Raw genomic sequence first — 17,506 nt, 5'->3', positions numbered from 1 at the left:
AGAAGCAGCTCAGTACTGCCCAATGTAGAACCAGTATTTCTGTTGCACAGAGGGCACAGGATGCCGAGTCGGGGCAAGAGTGCTTTGTACTTGCACTGAGTTCTATATTGTGTTGTGTAAGGGAAAGAACAGAAGAAGATCTACTCCCTACACAGGGTTATAGGGCTAAAGCAGGGCACTGCTCCAGCTATAAGCAGTGCTTCCACTCTGTGCCAAGGCAGAGGGCATGATTCCTCCGTCATCCCCTTTTACATCCTCTCCAGAAAGCCTGTTTACTCAAGCTCCATGGAAGGGGGACTGGGCACAATGACTGACAGGCCTCTTCATTTCCTTTCAGTGAACTGAAGGAAAGCAGGAGAATCCTGCCACACTGTTAACATGTGCCCACACCTACCTAGTCAGCAAGTCAGCAGTCACTAGCCTCACTGTCCCCTCAGCCATTCTTTTTCATCTGTGCCTTGTTCCTTTCCAAAGCTGATTCCAGTGAGTACAGCCCCTCCTGTCATCCTGCTTCCCCCAGTTTAAATAGATCAGCACTGGCACAAATACCTCCTCACCCACCAGGAAGAGATTAAGAGAGAAATATGCATCTCCACAGCCTTTCCATGCACAGTTTGCCTCTAAACTCACAGCTGTTATAAAGTTTATGATTAACAGATGACTCAAAGGCAATGCCAAGGTATCTGGTCAGAGCTAACCTTGTACTGGAGTTCAGAATAAGTGAGTTTAGCTGTGTTCTTAGAGCACAGGAACAGAGAAACCCAGGGGATTGGAGTCATCCTGTGGATTTTCTTCAGAAATCACCAGAATATTCATACCTATATATTTTTTAAAATAGATTAAATTTGAATTGCATTTCCAGTCCCTGTAGACATGGGCAGACAAACCTACACAATGCAAAATTAAACTGTTATCTTGGTGCATGTGCAGCCAGGCAGGCAACAGCAATAAAGAGGGTACAGTCACTTTGCTGCTCATTACTGAAGGGAAGATGCAAGCTTTACCCTCTCACTGTTGACAAATCAGAGATTATAATGCAATCTCCTTGGGATAGGGACCTAGCATTCCACAAGCACCCAGTTTTCACACCAACAGAAGATCCACAAATCCAAATGAAACCCAGAGTGGCCGATACTCAGCCGCTAAGGAAGACACCAGTTCCCACATCTTTAGCAGACTTAGCAACATGCCAATGCTTCCCAAATTACTAGCCATCAGCCCTATTAGTCACTTCACACTCCTACCCGGTACAATGTACCTACAGCATGAACACTTGCTTTGAACACCCAGACCTTCTCCATCTCCCCTAACACACCTAGGGAAAAGAAACTGCAACTGAAACAACGTGTACTTTTTGCTAGCTGCAAAAGCTATGAATCAAGCTGGAAAGCCAAGGGCTGACATTAGGTTGGACTCTAGTGGTCCATATATACAGCTTCCCAAGTGAGGTGGCCACATTACTGAGAACAAAGCCACATATACTCAAAAATCACATGGTTTGCACACCACAACCCAATCTGAGCACATGCCCAGGAATGATGCTCAGGTGCTCAGACGAGGGTGCTCCCAGTACAGGAGGCACCACTCAGAGCACCCTGACATGTCATCAGCCTTGCCCCGATGCACTGCATGAACTATACAGGCATGTCCAAGCAAGGAGAACTACACTGTTTTGGCTTTAGATATAACACAATGGAAGCAATCACTTAAAACTGGAGACATTAAACTGATTCCCTTCTCCAGAGGGTAAAGGAAAACGCATAAAGTAGATCTTACCTTTACAACGGATAGGATCCCTTTTAATAGCTTTTTTCCTCCATCCACACCTGTTACTATCTGCCCATTACACAGGAAGGCTAGAATTAGCAAGAAAGTCATCTGCAGAAAAGCAGCTTATACAAATTCTACTCCTCATTCACAAGGCAGAATACCCCCCAGCAGTTCCCACCTCCCATGCTGAAGAGAAGTCTCTCACGCTGGAATTTTGTTAACAGTTCCTGCAGGATTTTGGTATGGCAGCCCAGAATCTGCCTGATGTGAAAACAAACCCAGCTTCCTAATGAACACTTTTCTGAAGTCTCTTTCTCCAAACCAGCTCTTCACTGGTAGCAGGGGAACTCATCTGGGAGGAATTACCTGAACACAAAGACTCCATACTGTTGTTTGATGCTTCATTAAAAACGAGCTGTTTGATTAAAACCATTAATGGAAGAGAGCTTTAAAAAGCAACCTACTACTACAGGACTGAACACATGTGGAACAGAAAAAGGCATTAGTTACTCAAAGAGTTTGTATTAGAAAAGGAACAGAAGGTAGGATTTTGAAAATGGCTCAGCGCTGGTCTAACTTTCCTCCCATTGAAGTTGCTGGTAAAGCTTCCATTGATTTAAGATTAGATCACTGTCAAGTGGTCGCAAAAGTCCCAGTGTCTTGCTAACAGCAGATATCAACCAAGGAAATAATCATCATGGACTAAACTGCAGCATGGCACAAATCCAACACAAAATGGAGGCTTTTAATACAGCAGCAAAACATGCCCCACCAAAGCCAGGGCAAAGGCAGACTGCAGGGCCTCATCCGACTTCACTAGGAGGTTTGCTACTGACTTCAAACAACCCAGGCCCTCTGTATACTTACCTAATCATACTGATCAGAGCTGGCAAAGCCAAGCTGCAGGCCTTAGTAAGCAGTTTCATGTTCTAGGTGGGGCTCTGTACAAGTTTTATGAGCAGTGGCTGCTTGGGAAATGCCCTGAATCAGGGTTCATTGCCAAGCCACTGTGGCTTCAACACCCTCATAAGAGACAGCTTTCTTCTGGCGCTGCATCAGTCAGAAGCAAAACTCCTGGCACAACAAGGGTATAGGCAAGTGGCACGGCCCGTTCTCTCAGCTTACACTGTACCAAGAAGGTAGTGGAAGCTCTGGCATGAATCAGACCCAAAACTGGTATAGGGCTTTGGCCCTAGGCCTCATGCAGCCCTTTCAAGCTAAAATACAATTTGCTATCAGACCTCCACCCCTCCTTTCACTTTCATACAGACCAGAAAGAGGGCAGATACATTACCCAGTCCCTTTACTTCACATCAGCTGCTTGCTACCCTAGAAAGTGTACCCATATCTCCACTCAGTACAAAATGGAGCATTATTTATGAAATCCCAGTTCACTAACAGAGTCGTTCAAATGTTTCCCCCAACGAGAAGGGCACAGAAAAATCAATGGGAAAAAAATCAGTCCAAGAGCACCCACTTAATCCCAGTCTGCAACCTCTACAAAATCTTTATGGGAGGCCACATGATATAGTGGGATTCAAGACACCTGGGTTCTCTTCCCAGCTCAGACACTGACCTGTGCTCCCATTTCCTCTCTCACTGTGTCTGTCCCATCTCCTTGTAAAGAGACAGGCTACAGAAAAAGTTGACAGCTTGTGCATCTGTACAAGGGCACCCTGATTTTGACTGTGGCCTCTGAGTGCTCAGCAATGCAAATTAAATGAAGCTGAGCAGCATATATCTAAATTTATAAACCCTGGATCATCTTTATTTAGCCACACAATAGGAGACTTAAGTCTTAGTCATCAATTCTGGGTAGGATTTTCAAGAGTCTAAATGGCCCAAGTGCAAAAAAACCCAAAACCCTCTGAAAGCAAGTAAGATTTGTCTTTTAAAAGATAAGGCACTTTTGCAGATCCCACTTTCTATACATTACAGTTGGAAAAATAAAGCTGTAGGACAGGAGGAAAGCCACAGCAAAAGATCAGTTCTGACAGCCCTCTTATCCAATGTTCTTTTTTCATGCTGGCTGTTGTCAGGTGCTTCAGAGGAAGCTGCAAAACCCCCATAATTGGTACACAAGGAACGGCCTTACCCACAGGAGAAGTTTCCTCCTAAACCCAGTAGTGTGAACCTTGAAGAACAGCCTATCACTTAGGATTGGTGGGGAGGAGAGGGGTCCTTAAATGTGGAAGATTTATCTACTGTATAAAATATCAGGTCCTTGTATGACAAGACATTGTTCCAGTAGCTCTGAGAACACCAAGTTTGTAACTAGGAGTAGGTGCTGAATTGCAATGCTTGATTTGGACTGGGGATCACTAGTGTTTGGACTTTAACTCTTTGACACCCTTCTTTCAGTAAGCTTGCAAATAAAGAACACAAGTCTTTGGAACTTGCTGCAAAGAAGGAAGAAGTAAAAAGCAGCTCAAGACAAAGAGGAATGTCACTATTTGGAGATATCAGTTTTTCATTCTTATACAAAAGAAGATTGAGACCTCTCCAAATAAAATAAGGTGGGGTCGATTTAGCCTTGTGAACACAGAGGAGAGCCTGCAGTTTGTACACAAAGTCTCTGCTGGCTGAAACAGAAGGGGAGGGGAATTTGAGCCTGGAAAGGCAAGGGGAAAACTAGCTTGCTCCAGAGATGGGAGAAGGGGGCAATGTCTGTAGACCTGGTTAGACACTAAGGACCTCAGAAGAAAAAGAGGAGAAAAATCCTCATCATCCCGTTAAAAATGGACCTCCTTCCACTAGCATCAAGTGAAAACTTTCTGGTGAGAGAAGGGAGGAGCCACCAAGTATACATGGAGGAATCCTCCAATTCTAGGGAACATAGCAAAATCTGGAGAGGCACAGGAGGAACATTATAGTGAGGCCACTCAGATCTTTATAATGCTATAAGAAAAGAAAGCCACTTGGGTACAAAGCAGGAAACTTCACCAACAAACCACCTGCATGCCCACCTCTACTTTGGTGTTTTGCTCGCATGCATCAAAACTCCCTCCTCTGTCTTCTGCACCTTTGTAATCCTCCAGCTTTCAGGAGCCAGTCCCATCGTATTTAGCATCTTAATCTGATAGGGTTACACACAACCAGCAGGCTCCATTTGCTGTTGCGACTCTATGTCATGAAGCCCCTCATCCTATATCCCACCACAGTGCTTGGTCTGAAATAGACAGAAGTCAACATACCTGGTTTGTTTCCTTCTCGTTCATGGCCCAGTTGTCCTTTGGTATTCATCCCACAGGTATAGACTTCTCCATCCTCCAGCAGGAAGACAGAATGGTTTCCTCCACAAGCCACCTCCTTGACATTTCTGTCATGAATAAATCCATATACCTGGGGCTCAGGAATGATTACTTGCAGATTGCTACCTATCCCAGGCTGGCCAAAAGACCAATAGCCCCAGCATAACATTTTCTCTTCTTTCAGCAAGTCATGTAGCTTTATGCTGCCTGCAGAAAAGAATTAAAACAAAAAAAATCAGCAAGTGAAGTAACCACAGACAGCTGTTCTGTACAGGAAGAGATATTAACCACAAAAAAGAGGATTCCCTGCCTGATCACATCAGACTTGCACACTTTCTACACCAACTGACCTTTACCAATAGATGGGACAGGTAAGAAGTCGAGGCACATGGGCCCTAGACATCGCCCCAATAGTGCCTTCTATGCTTCAACTGTCTCCATACATAAGATGGGTACGTAGCCTAAAAGAAAAGTGCCAATTACAATTACACAAATGTATTTTATTTCCAAACCTATTAAAAAAAAAAAAAAAGAAAGCAAGCATATCATATTCTGATTTCATAGGTCCAAACACAGCAGTTGATAGCTTTTATAGATTTTTTTTTTTTTTTTAATTCTGGCATCTGCAAATAAGTTACTTAAGCAGGTCCTCACCAGGATTCCCGCAGTTCTTTACAGCGTGCTGGTCAAAAGCAGTACCATAAAACATCACTACATAAAAAATCCAGGTAAAGAAGGAACTGGTGCAAAAATACATGTGTACACACATATATACATACATGTATGTACCCATACACACGTCCTCACATCACAAGACGTTTCCAAGAAAAAACATACACCAACCATGCAGGTCACATGGAGTGGCCCAAAAGTGTAGCCCAGGGATGGGCAACTATTTCTGTTGATGGGCCACTTAAGTTTTCGTGAGCTGTCAAGGGCTGCACACACAACATCTTTCAGAAGATATCATTTTAACAAATTATAGATAAAAAAGAAACTACACACTAAAAATCAAACATCTACTATAACATATTTTAATTTTATTTAAAAATATATTGTTTGTCCCGATTTAAGTTTTTTAATAGTTTGTATAGAGGTGATTACATAATAGCTCAAAATAAAATCTTACTCTTATATAATGTTAGGTGGGTGTGGGGGGCATATTGGTGTGTGCGCGCAGGAGTGCACGTGTGTGTAACAAAAGTGCGCATGTGTGCGGGGGGACCTATTTACACACTAGATACTGAAAGTTGGAAAGGGAAGGGGGTGCATGCAGCACAGCTCATCCATAAAATGTGGTGCAGGTACAGGTGTATTCTGCCCCCTCCCTAATCCAGCCCAGGGCTGCCCCTGCAGCACTGCACATGGGGCTGAGTCCTGCCCACTCCTGCCCAGGGCAGCCCATGCCACACACACTCCCACCCAAACCTGCCCTGTGCTCAACAATCCCCCAGCCGCAGCCGCAGCCCCAGCCAGTATGTGCAGCTTCCCATTAGAGCTACTCTTGCTGCTGCAGCTACCTGGGTACTGCTCGGCTCCCCCTGCCTCCAGCAGTTCCTCCTGTCCCTGCTGCACTGCTCCAGGTAGGGGTGAGGAAACTCCTGCCCCAGTGCACAGGGCTCCAGCTCTCAGCTGCCTTCCATCCACACAGCAGCCCATAAGTGGCTGCTCATCATGCCAGGCAGGTGGAGTGAGTAGATGGCAGCTGGAGCCCTGCAGGATGGGGCAGGAGCTGCCCAGCTACAACTTTCTCCCTGCCTGGGGTGGCATAGCAGGGGCAGGAGGAGGAGGAGCCACTGGAGGCAGCTGCAGCAGCAGGAGCAGTCCCACCAGGAAGCTGCGGGCACTGGCCAGGGCTGTGGTCATGCGGGGTGGGTGCAGACAGGGCTCAGCCCCATGTAGAGTGCTGCAGAGGCAGCCATGGGATAGCTACAATGGCAGGTTAGATCCAGCCTGAGAGCCGTATCTTGCCCACCCTGGTGTCATACATAGACAAGATACTGATGCTGTAATTTGGCCAAATGCACAAGACCATAAAGTCAATGCGCTGGGTTCCTGCTGGTGTATTCAATACAAGTCAGGGAGCACACCTTCAGAGAAAGCAAAAATGGAACAATAACAAGGCTATGTCAGAGGAAACAAAAGAGATGAAAAGGAAACAGTCACGGCTTAACAGTCCAGAGCCCTTGGTTCGTACCGGACTGCTGCAAAAAGAAACAAGCTCTCATTGCAGAGGAAGAAATCACTAGGTTTTAGTTCATTCCCTTATCACACCATAGCTCCACATTTGGATTATGTGCTGAACCACTGCACTGATACAGCCCTGAACTCCTCTGCCTAATTTAGGAATAAAACAGGGCTGACCAAACTATTCAAATGGGTGGGAAGGCAGAGAAAGAAAACTCCAATCAGCCTACTACCCTGTATGCCAAGTTTTAGCCCAACGTCATTCATAGCAGCAGACTTTACTATTTTCGTGCTGGATCAAACCCAGAAAGCATCATTAAAGCTGGACACGCCAGAGATCCCCTCACTGAAACAAGCTGGGCTCGTCCTATTCTGAGCAAGTAAGAAGTGGGTGCATTTGCCTTGTTTCTAATGCAAAGCAAGACTTAATCCAAGCTTGGACCTAATTCATGCTCTTAGTACATAAAGCCCTTCGTGATCCAGGCCCTAAATAGGAGCGATCACCTCTTGCCCTATATCAGGGGCGGCCACCCCCGGCAGCAGCCACAGCTCGGCCCTCGGCGGCAGGGCTGCGCTGCCTCCGGCCCGGCCCGGCTCCCAGGCGCGTCCCCGGCCCGGCTGCGGGGACTGGCCGGAGGCATCGCAGCCCCGACCCCCGAGGCGCGGACGCCGGCACTGACCTACAGACTCCGGGCGCTGACCTCTGCCCAGCTCCACCAGCCCGGCCCCGCCGCCGCCCGCGCAGCCGAGCCCGCAACAGCGCGCGGCGCAGCCTCTTCCGGGGCGGGGCCAGGAGTCTCCCCTCCCCCAGCAGCAGAGCGCGGCACGCCCCGAGCCCGGCCCGGAAGAGCGTGCGCTCGGAGCTGCGTGGGCAGGACGATGCGGAGGCGGCGAGGGTACCGCCGCGGCAGGATGCAAGAGAGGAAGGGGTGCAGGCGCCCTCTGCCCCGTGCTTGTACGAGGGAAGCACGTGGCTCGGGGGCCTGTAGCTGCTCGTTGCTGCACCGTTCAAGATCGCATGTTAATCCGTTTATTTTGCCTTGTTCCATTATTTCAGTCTTCGTTTTTGCTATTCACTTTGGTTTTGCTCTGTTAAACTCATTCATATTCAGCTTTGGCTCTCTGCACATTAATCAGTTCATTTTGCTCTATTAAATCAATTCATATTCACCTCTTGCACTCTCTCAAGCCAGTCTGTATTAATCAGTTTATTTTGCTGTTATATTGATTCACATTCAGCTTTTGCTGTCTCAGAAGAGTTCAGTTTATTATTCCGTTTATTTTGCTCTGTTAAATCACTTCTTCAGTTTTTCACTCTCTTAAACCAGTTCATATTTTTCAGGTTTTTACTTTATTAAAAGAGCTCGTATGCAGCTTATTTGCATCTCTCTACTTCGTATTCCTAGTTTTAATTACTTCATATTCTTTTTTTTCCCGGAGTCAATGAAGCAGGCACACGTGAAAAGCTGTGGATTCATTTAAAAAACAGCCAGCCAGCTTTTCTAGTTTTGTAACAAGAGATACTTTTTCCACATGGGCAAGTTGCATTGCAGCTCTAGCTATAGCTCAGAAAGGCAAGTGCTTTACAGATGGAGCATACTTAGGATTCTTTCTTAAAATGTGCTGAGGATCTGTTTTAGGATTTTGCGAATAAGAAAGATGTCATTGCTCATATTGATGAAATGCCATTGTCATCCAGGACTGTTCAAAGGCAAATAGATGAAATGGCAACTAATGTTAGGGAACAAATGACTCAAGACCTCCATGCTTGTGATGTGATGAACCTTGCACTGGATGAAAGCACGGACATAAATGACATCCCTCATCCTGTTATAATTGTTCAATATTTTATCTCCAGGGAGGTTTGGGAAGAATGATTTTCTCTGAGTGCTATGCATAGCACAACAAAGGCCAACAACATACTTAATGCTGTCAAAGATATTTTCGCACAGCAACAAATTGACCTGCACAAAGCGTTCTCTGTTACCACTGATGGTGCACCTGCTATGGTGGGTCAAACAGCTGGATTTGTAAAGCTTCTAGAAACTGAGATTAAATGTTTTCTTATGAGTTTCCATTGTATTATTCATCAGGAAAGCCTGTCCACTAAGATTTCATCTTCTGATTTAAATGAAATCATGACAACGATTGTAACAGCTGTCAATTTTTTGATTGCCCACTCCTCTTTGTCACACAGGAGATTCTGTGAACTTTTAAATTATACAGATTCTGCATATGGAGATTTAGTGCTGCACAGTAGTGTACACTGGTTGAATCAAGGTAACGTGCTCGTGATTTGTTGCTTGTCTTGAATTCATCAAGCTGTTTCTTGAGGAAGGTGGTCAGCAATATGCAGACCTTACTGATGAGAGAGAGCTAACAAAACTGATGTTTTTGACAGACATCATCACGTCACATTTAAATGACCTGAATCCTAGGTTACAAGGAACACAGAAAAGCATCCGTCAGCTATCTGAAGACTGGAAAGCTTTCTGTGATAAGTTGTTTTCAGACGAGATATTGAAACGTCTGCCTTCTGTTACTTCCCCAGTCTGAAAATCCATTCTGAACAGCATCAGTTGAATAAAGGGGATATATGTAACTATGCAGGACAGCTGGAAGATGAGTTCACTAGGCAATTGGAAAACTTTTGCAACAGAGGACCCATGTTTTCATTTCTTGTGAACTTCTTTCAGTACTAGGGAAAGTGATATAGATTTGCAGTACTTCCAGTGCATGAACACTGAAGGATTTGAATTGGAACTGATTGACTTTCAAAGCTCATGCATCTGGGTATCAAAGTTCAAATTGCTGTGAGGTAAATTTGAGAATGAAAGGGACTGGCAACTCAAGATTACAGCATGTTGGTCTTCCCTTCCTGAAAAGTATGTCTGCATAAAAAAAATAGCTTTTGCCTTGCTGTCTGGTCTTTGAATCTACTTGTTCACAGTGATAAGTGTTTTCACAAATGAAAACCATACTCAGCCCTATGAGAAACCATCTGATGACTGACAATTCAAATTCATGTTTGCGTTTAACAAACGCAACTGTCATAAGCAGGGCCAAGGCAACCACTAAAAAAAGATCTTTTACTTGAATATTTACTTGTTTATGGCAGTGAACACAGAACATCTGTTTTAAGGAATTACGTAAACTTATCCTTAAAGAACCAACATCTTCCATAGCAACATCTCTTTGGAGAGGTATGGACATGGTGGTGTAGGGATGGAGAAGCCATGTGAAGACCCAGGATGTGATCTACCCAGCCTCACTGTAAAGACCAAGGACAACGAGGTGCCAACCCCTCTCTCTCTATTCTGCCCACCATTTAAAACAGGGGTGTCCAACCTTTTTGAATGTGGGGCCGGATCACAAACTTCTTATCACCTATTTGGGCCTGCGAGCCATATTCAAAGACCTCACAGGAAGTGGTATCAGGAAGTGATGTCACATGACCTTTGACACCAATGAAGTTGCAGGAAGTGACAATGAAATGGGTCTGGAAACGTGGTTTAAAAGCCATATTTTGCCTACCCCTGATCTAGGCATAGCTATGCCTATGTTCTGCTATGGGTATTTCTCGTGCTTCTGGGCTCTGCTGGTTGCCCCCACCACCACTGTTCCCCTTTCTGCTATATGTGCCAGGGTGTTTTTAAGCAGACAAGGTTCCTTGGGTGAATTTGATATCTTTTATTAGACCAACCCAAATAGTTGGAGAATAGTTATTAAGCAAGCTTTCGAGTTCAAAAACCCTTCGTCAGGCTAAGGAAGTTTCAGCAGTTGGCGTGCGCTCTTCCTGGATGGGATGGAATGAAAAGTAAAGAAGCCAGGGGCTGGGCTGGGGAGTCAGTTGCCAGGCAGATTATAATGTATCAAAAATCCAATGTCTATGTTTAGTCCATGATCTCTAGTATCCAGGAGGTGGCAACTGACTCCCCAGCCCAGCCCCTGGCTTCTTTACTTTTCATTCCATTCCATCCAGGAAGAGCACACACCAACTGCTGAAACTTCCTTAGCCTGACGAAGGGTTTTTGAACTCGAAAGCTTGCTTAATAACTATTCTCCAACTATTTGGGTTGGTCTAATAAAAGATATCAAATTCACCCAAGGAACTTTGTCTGCCTATGTCCTTAGACCAATACAGCTACAACCTACACCCCTGCAGCAAGGGTGTTTTTAAGTCTTCCTCAGAGGTACTGGGTGTTGGCTACAGCCGAGGCTAGGGACTTTGACTGGGGTGTCCCAAAATTAGTGAAACTTACTTCACTGGAGTACATGCAAACAGGATCTCCATACGTCAATGATGAGCCTGAATATTTTCATTTCCTTTTGCTCTCAGGAGAGGAAATCCTGAGTATTTTTGTATTTTTGTATTGTTAATCTATTGTAAGTAATCTATTCTTATTTAGTAATCTAAATACAAGTATTGTAATCTATTCTGGTATTGGGCCCAGGCGTGGTTTGAGAGCATGGGAGAGTAGTGTGATTTGGAGAGTTAAAAGGATGGAGTTGCTCCCTCCCCTGTGAAAGGCAGGGACCCCCCCCACCCACACACACACAGGTGCCGGGAGCCCACAGTCACTGGCTCGGCCCCGGGGGAGGCGCCATCTTCCGGCCCCGGCCCGGCCCTACCTGCGGCACCCCTGCCGGGCAGGAGGCAGCAGAGGCAGACAACTCCAGTAACTCCCGTGCAGTGCTAACTACATTTCCTTAAGAGCAAAAAAGGCCACAGTGCAGTAAAAGTAGTTATTTCCACATGACAACTATTCTACATGTATTAAACCTCTTTCTATCTCAAAAAAGCCTATCAGAGAATCTAGGTGGCAAAGACTGTCACTTCACTATTTACTCTGGGTAATGACCCTACCACTTTAAAACAATCTATTACAACAGCAGAGCCGCTGATGGAAATGGGTACTACTCCATTGACTTGACAGTTACACAAGTTTGCACCAACAGTACATTACAGTTTCTAGTGTTCTTTAAGAAAGGGAAGCTACTCTAATTTCTAACACTATGTTAGCGAGACATGTATAAGTATATCTTAAAGGGTTCCTATGCTGTAATCCACAGGGAGAAAGCTGTCTTCTTTCCAGCTGCTAATTTCATTAAAAGAAGCTAAAAATACTTAATACAGTTAGTTCCCTAGTGTTTATTTTTCACATCAGGAATTGCTGTCATCATTATATGATTGATGACGGAGAAAGGTGACCCAGAAGACCATCTCTTAAAATGTGATCCGAACAGTGAGTTTCACGCACCCAAACACTTTGGTTTGAATGTTCAAAGCATTTCCCATTTCCCAAACATCTCCCATTTCTGCTCCTAAGTGAAATGGGCATATTCTCAAAAGTGCTCAGCAGTCATCACTCCCTGCTGAAAACCCCAGGAGCTACTGAGTTCTGAATTCTTGCAACAACCTGGCTGTATACCACACTAAAAAACAGAATACCTGTTTCACCATCTCCCTCCGGCAAAGGACACTCTTGTGTCTCTCCATTATTTTACTGTAACTTCCTGGGAGAAGGTATATTCTAAAAGAGACAAAAAAATCAAGCTCCTATTTGAAATGATGACAAAGCAGGAGATTTACCGGTGGCCTTGTCTGTCTAGCTCTTATTTAAGATGCAGTGCATTTTAAAAGATAAAGTTCAAATGTGTTTCTTTTCTAAAGCATACCATGCAAGGCTGCTGCAAGTCTTTACTGCATCATTATGTTCAAGTGGGAGCTATGGTTTCCTGTGTCCTAATCCACTTTAAGCCTCAAAATGACAGCTTCTTGCTCTATTACCAAACTTAATTAAGGCACTAGCTGTTCCTGGTCACTAACACAACAAGGAGAAACTCCTGGAATTTTACTTTAAAAAATGCATTAAAAATCCTTATCTTGAAGGCCAGTATGTGGAAATATTCCAAGGCAGGCAGTGGACATCATAAACAAACTGCATTTCTGGGAAATGAAAATGAAAGCTGTTTCACATCACATGTGTTAATCTGAGCATGCAATAAAAACAAAACACTTTCAAATTCCTTGGGCCTTTTAAAAATTAAGCCAGAGCCACTAAAGAGACCTTCAGTAACCCCAGCCACAGCACGCACTTGCCCTTACTTTCCATGGGAGCCTGACACCCAGCCACCTTGGTATTTATATGAACAGGTAAAATGGTTGCAATGCAGCAGATCTATTTGAAGAAAATCTACTGCTAAGGAGGAAAGAGACATCTGCAAATACAGGCCTTCCAAAAATAATTTAACATCAAGAGGTGTATGCAAGACAAAAAAAAAGGAAAAATCTTTGCTGAAGGGAATATGTTGAGGAAAACCATACTGGGCGGTAAAGCCAGAATGGTAGCATCCATCCTCAGCCCATGGCGTGACTCAAAGGACCTACTGCATTTCATTTTCATAAGGGAACAGAACTGGCAGTTTACAGGATTCTCAGTAATAAGGTTACTTCTAATGAAGTGGTTTTGAATAGCTTTTCCCCCTACACATCACCAATGCACCTAGAGCCTCTTCAGCTGATCACAGGAACGTGGTATCTCATCAACATCAGGGACTGGAAGCAACAGCTATGGCTTGGAAAGCCCCCCTGTAATAAATGCTTGGGACCAAGTGTTTTTTCAACACCAATATCTGCCAGTTGGCAGAGTGCAAACAAACTTTTCCTTCACTGTTCCCTTGGACTTCAGCGCTACACAACGTGCTGCTCCTTCTGACACCATGCAGTAATGATGGAACTTCCTACCTGCTCCCTTTGTTAAGGCCCCTGAGTCCTGTTGGAAGCACTACTTCTTCCTGATGCCATCACTGTGTTTCAGCTCAGTGCCTGAGCTAGAACAGGGCATTCACCAAAACAATGCAAGAGCCACTATAATAAATGGGTTGAGTTGTGACAGGGTACATAGTACCGTCACTTCTGTTGTACAGCCAGTGTGTTCTACCAGAGTATCCTCATGAGAGGGGACATGTGATTCCAACACTAAATGAAAATCACAATGCCCATTTAGCAACTCTGATGTGGACAGCATTCTTCTTAACTCTTAGCATAAAGGGAGCAAGAGGTCAGAAGATGGGACTATGTGAAAAATCAGGTGACATTACAGACACTAGGGCCAAAAACAGAAAACGGAGAAAGAAAAATTGACTATTTTCTTTAGTCCCTTAATGAAAAGCTTAACATTCTAGGCCTCATTTATTTATATTGCTGGAGACATGGCAGCTTTGGAAGCAGGATGAACACCTCAGATCCCTCTTTGCAATGCCTCTACACTGGCCTGCAGAGATGCAAGTGAGATATCCAGTTCCAGACTCCCTTGCTCTCTGTGCCAAGAAGATGCTGGGTCTGTGGAGGATGCTCAGGCAGAAAAGGAAATGCTTCACAGCCCCCCACCCTCTACTGGCAATCTTGCCAGCTAATTAAGCAGCATCACTGACAGACTTTTAACAGTCTCCCAATCAGTCCCCAGACAGCTTTCAACAGCAACTCAATCATAAGCCTCTTTATCAAGAGAACACTGATGAATGGCAGTTTCTGTTTTCATACAAGTAAGTGGACACCCTAATGGCTTCAACTTCCTTATGTTATTGTTGACCCAAGACCTGCAGTGAGGCTCCAATGGAGTTCTCAGGGGAGGAAGCAGCTCTAACATCTTCAGACAAATAGAGATACCTCAAAAAATAATACCCTCCCCCAATCTAAGACAAGCAAGGGTCGTAAGCAGACAGAAGGGAATGACAAAAGTGATGTCCATCACCATCATCACATAGTTTCATGTACAGATCTTCAAGATACCACACTCAGTTTTCACCTCACCTCATTTCTTAGACTGCTGCAGTGTGCCACAGGGTTCCCACCACTTACCATCTACTCATCCCAATGTCTTTAATGAACACCAAAGATGCTTAGAACTCATATGCACTCAGCGCCTTCCAGAATCATGCCCTTACATGATAGTCTCATGGTAAAATCATTGCCTTGGTTTTAGTGCCTGCTCATGCTCAGACACCCCAGGGGTCAGGTTAGTTGCAGCAATCAGGATCACTAGGATGGGGTACATGCCTTTAAGAGCTTGGTGCTGGATAGGCAATTCTTTCTGTGGTTCTTATAGTAGGCTCCATTTAAAATAGTCAATAAAAATGCTTGCTTGATTGGAACACATAGCCAAATAAAATTATCTGTAACGCATTTGAAAGACTCTGAAAACCTATTTTACTGGGACATCTGACATACCTTACATGCAGGATGGACCAAAGCCAATTTTTTATCTTTAAAAATAAATCATATGCAACTGAAAGTAGAATTAGTCCCCAATCTAGCAAAAGCAGATCTTCGCTCACATGACTACCACCCCTGATTTCCAATAAACATATCCATGTGATTAGTATTATACATGGGCAAAACTGTTTGCAACATCAGGGCATCCTTAACACATTCAGGATTTTTAGCAGGCCTGTGATGATATGGTACAAAACAGATTACAGTGTTTCATGTTAAATTTGTAGGGTTTTCTGCATGCAAAAGTCTTTCCTATTACAGTTTAAGCTATTATTTGTATGTTGTATGTAACTGCTGTTGTATATATAGCTGTATGCAAATGCACACAGTGAAAGTGCACAGGAAGTGTTCAAATCTATACGTATAATTAGTTACTACTAGGTCATTTATGGTTCCTAAGGCATTTGTTACCAATGTACAAATGATCTACAAATGTACCTACCAATGTAGAATTCATTTTACTACACTGCACCCCACTTACATGCATAGCTATGGAATTTGCTTAATTAAAGACATTGGGAGGAGTAGATGGTAAGGGTCCTTGGGAACCAGTTTCAGTGTTTTGCCCGCTGCTTACAGTGTAACACACACTGGTTACCTGCACAGGGGCAGTGTGCCTACAACTTCTTCAGTGCATAAGAATCCTCCAGGTCCACTGTCTACTCCTAACCACGTTGCCTTCACTTTGTGACAGGGAAACTGACCCCTCACTCTCAACCTCCAGGCTTCTACAGCCTCCATGAACTGACTCAGCTCTACAATATCAACAGGGCTATTAGGTAGCATTGTAGTGATGCGGTGGTTGTGATGGTCCAGGAAATACATGTGAGGTGAGAGCTTTTGTGGACAATAGCTTTCACTGGACCCACTGCCTGGCTGAGATACATTGAGAATGAGACAGTTTGCTGTGTTAGCCCAAAGTCAAGCAAAATACAGGGTAGACTTGCACCTTGTAGTCAAGTGATTCTCATACTTTTTGGGCCCAGGGCACTCCTGAACAGACCTGAGGCGCTCCTAGGAAAAGACAGCTCTTAGTCTTTCCTCTTTTTCTGCGTACAGAAAAACAAGAGCAGCATCTGTTGCAAAGACGTCCAACAGCCCATGGTGTGAGTTCCTATTGGAAGTGTGTGTGTGTGTGTGTGTGTGTGTGTGTGTGTGTGTGTGTGTGTGTGTGTGTGTGAACATGGATTCACCAAGGACATGCCTGACTAACCTGATTGCCTTCTGTGATGAGATGACTGACTCTGTGGATGTGGGGAAAGCAGTGGATGTAATATACCCTCTCTTCAGCTAGGCCGTCGATATGATCTCCCTCAGCATGCTTGCAAGCAAGTTAAGTAAGTATGGGTTGGATGAACAGACTGTAAGGTGGATACAAAGCTGGCTGGATTGTCATGCTCAAAGAGTAGTAATCAATGGCAAGGGAGGTTTAGGTTGGATATTAGAAAAAGCTTTCCCACTGGAGGGTGGTGAAGCACTGGACCAGGTTACTCAGGGAGATGGTGGAAGCTCCATCCTTGGAAATTTTTAAGGCACAGCTAGACAAAGCCTTGGCTGGGAGGAGATAGTTGGGGGTGGTCCTGCTTTGAGCAGGAGGTTGGACTAGATGATCTCCTGAGGTCCCTTCCAATCTTAACTTTCTGATTCTGTGATTTTTTATCTCTCACTTATCTGTCTGTCGGGGGTGGGGGGGAAGCATGTGTGTATAACTGTATACACATACATGTGTGTAGGCACATGTGCCCATGCATGCATGTGTACCTATAGAAACACCAGTGTGTCTACATGTGTACACCTATGTATGAGCACCCATACAGGTATGTCTCTGTATCCACATGTGTATCCATATGTGTATATACACTTGCATGCATGTATACCATACACGTGTCAATGCACACTTTGCTGTGCATATGCATGTGCGTGTGCGCAGTACCCCCAAGTGCATTGGCCCGGCGTGGCTCAAGCTACCCCCACCCAGGCTGTGACTGCAGGGCAGGAGCCTGCGCAAGCCTGTCATGAG

The 17,506-nt window shown here is 44.6% G+C and overlaps 1 protein-coding gene across 6 annotated transcripts in view; it reads right to left on the bottom strand.

Moving 5' to 3' along the window:
- LOC102561522 (probable E3 ubiquitin-protein ligase HERC3) overlaps window positions 1-8,000 on the bottom strand; it is a 92,862-nt gene extending 84,862 nt beyond the window's left edge. For 2 of the 6 annotated variants that reach the window (XM_059722293.1, XM_059722296.1), the window contains exons 1-3: window positions 7,889-7,994; window positions 5,372-5,482; window positions 4,965-5,228 (exon numbers count right to left, since the gene is read on the bottom strand). In XM_059722293.1, the coding sequence (XP_059578276.1) occupies window positions 4,965-5,228; window positions 5,372-5,411 (304 nt within the window). In that variant the 5' untranslated portion in view covers window positions 5,412-5,482; window positions 7,889-7,994. Of the gene's footprint in view, window positions 1-4,964; window positions 5,229-5,371; window positions 5,483-7,888 lie in introns of all 6 variants that reach the window. The other 4 variants (XM_059722299.1, XM_059722298.1, XM_059722294.1 and 1 more) reach the window with 4 other exon arrangements.
- Between the last annotated feature and the right edge of the window lie 9,506 nt (window positions 8,001-17,506).

The sequence above is a fragment of the Alligator mississippiensis genome, chromosome 2 (genome assembly GCF_030867095.1).
Source record: "Alligator mississippiensis isolate rAllMis1 chromosome 2, rAllMis1, whole genome shotgun sequence".
Classification (NCBI taxonomy): Eukaryota; Metazoa; Chordata; order Crocodylia; family Alligatoridae; genus Alligator; species Alligator mississippiensis.
This window is presented reverse-complemented; position numbering and strand designations above follow the sequence as displayed.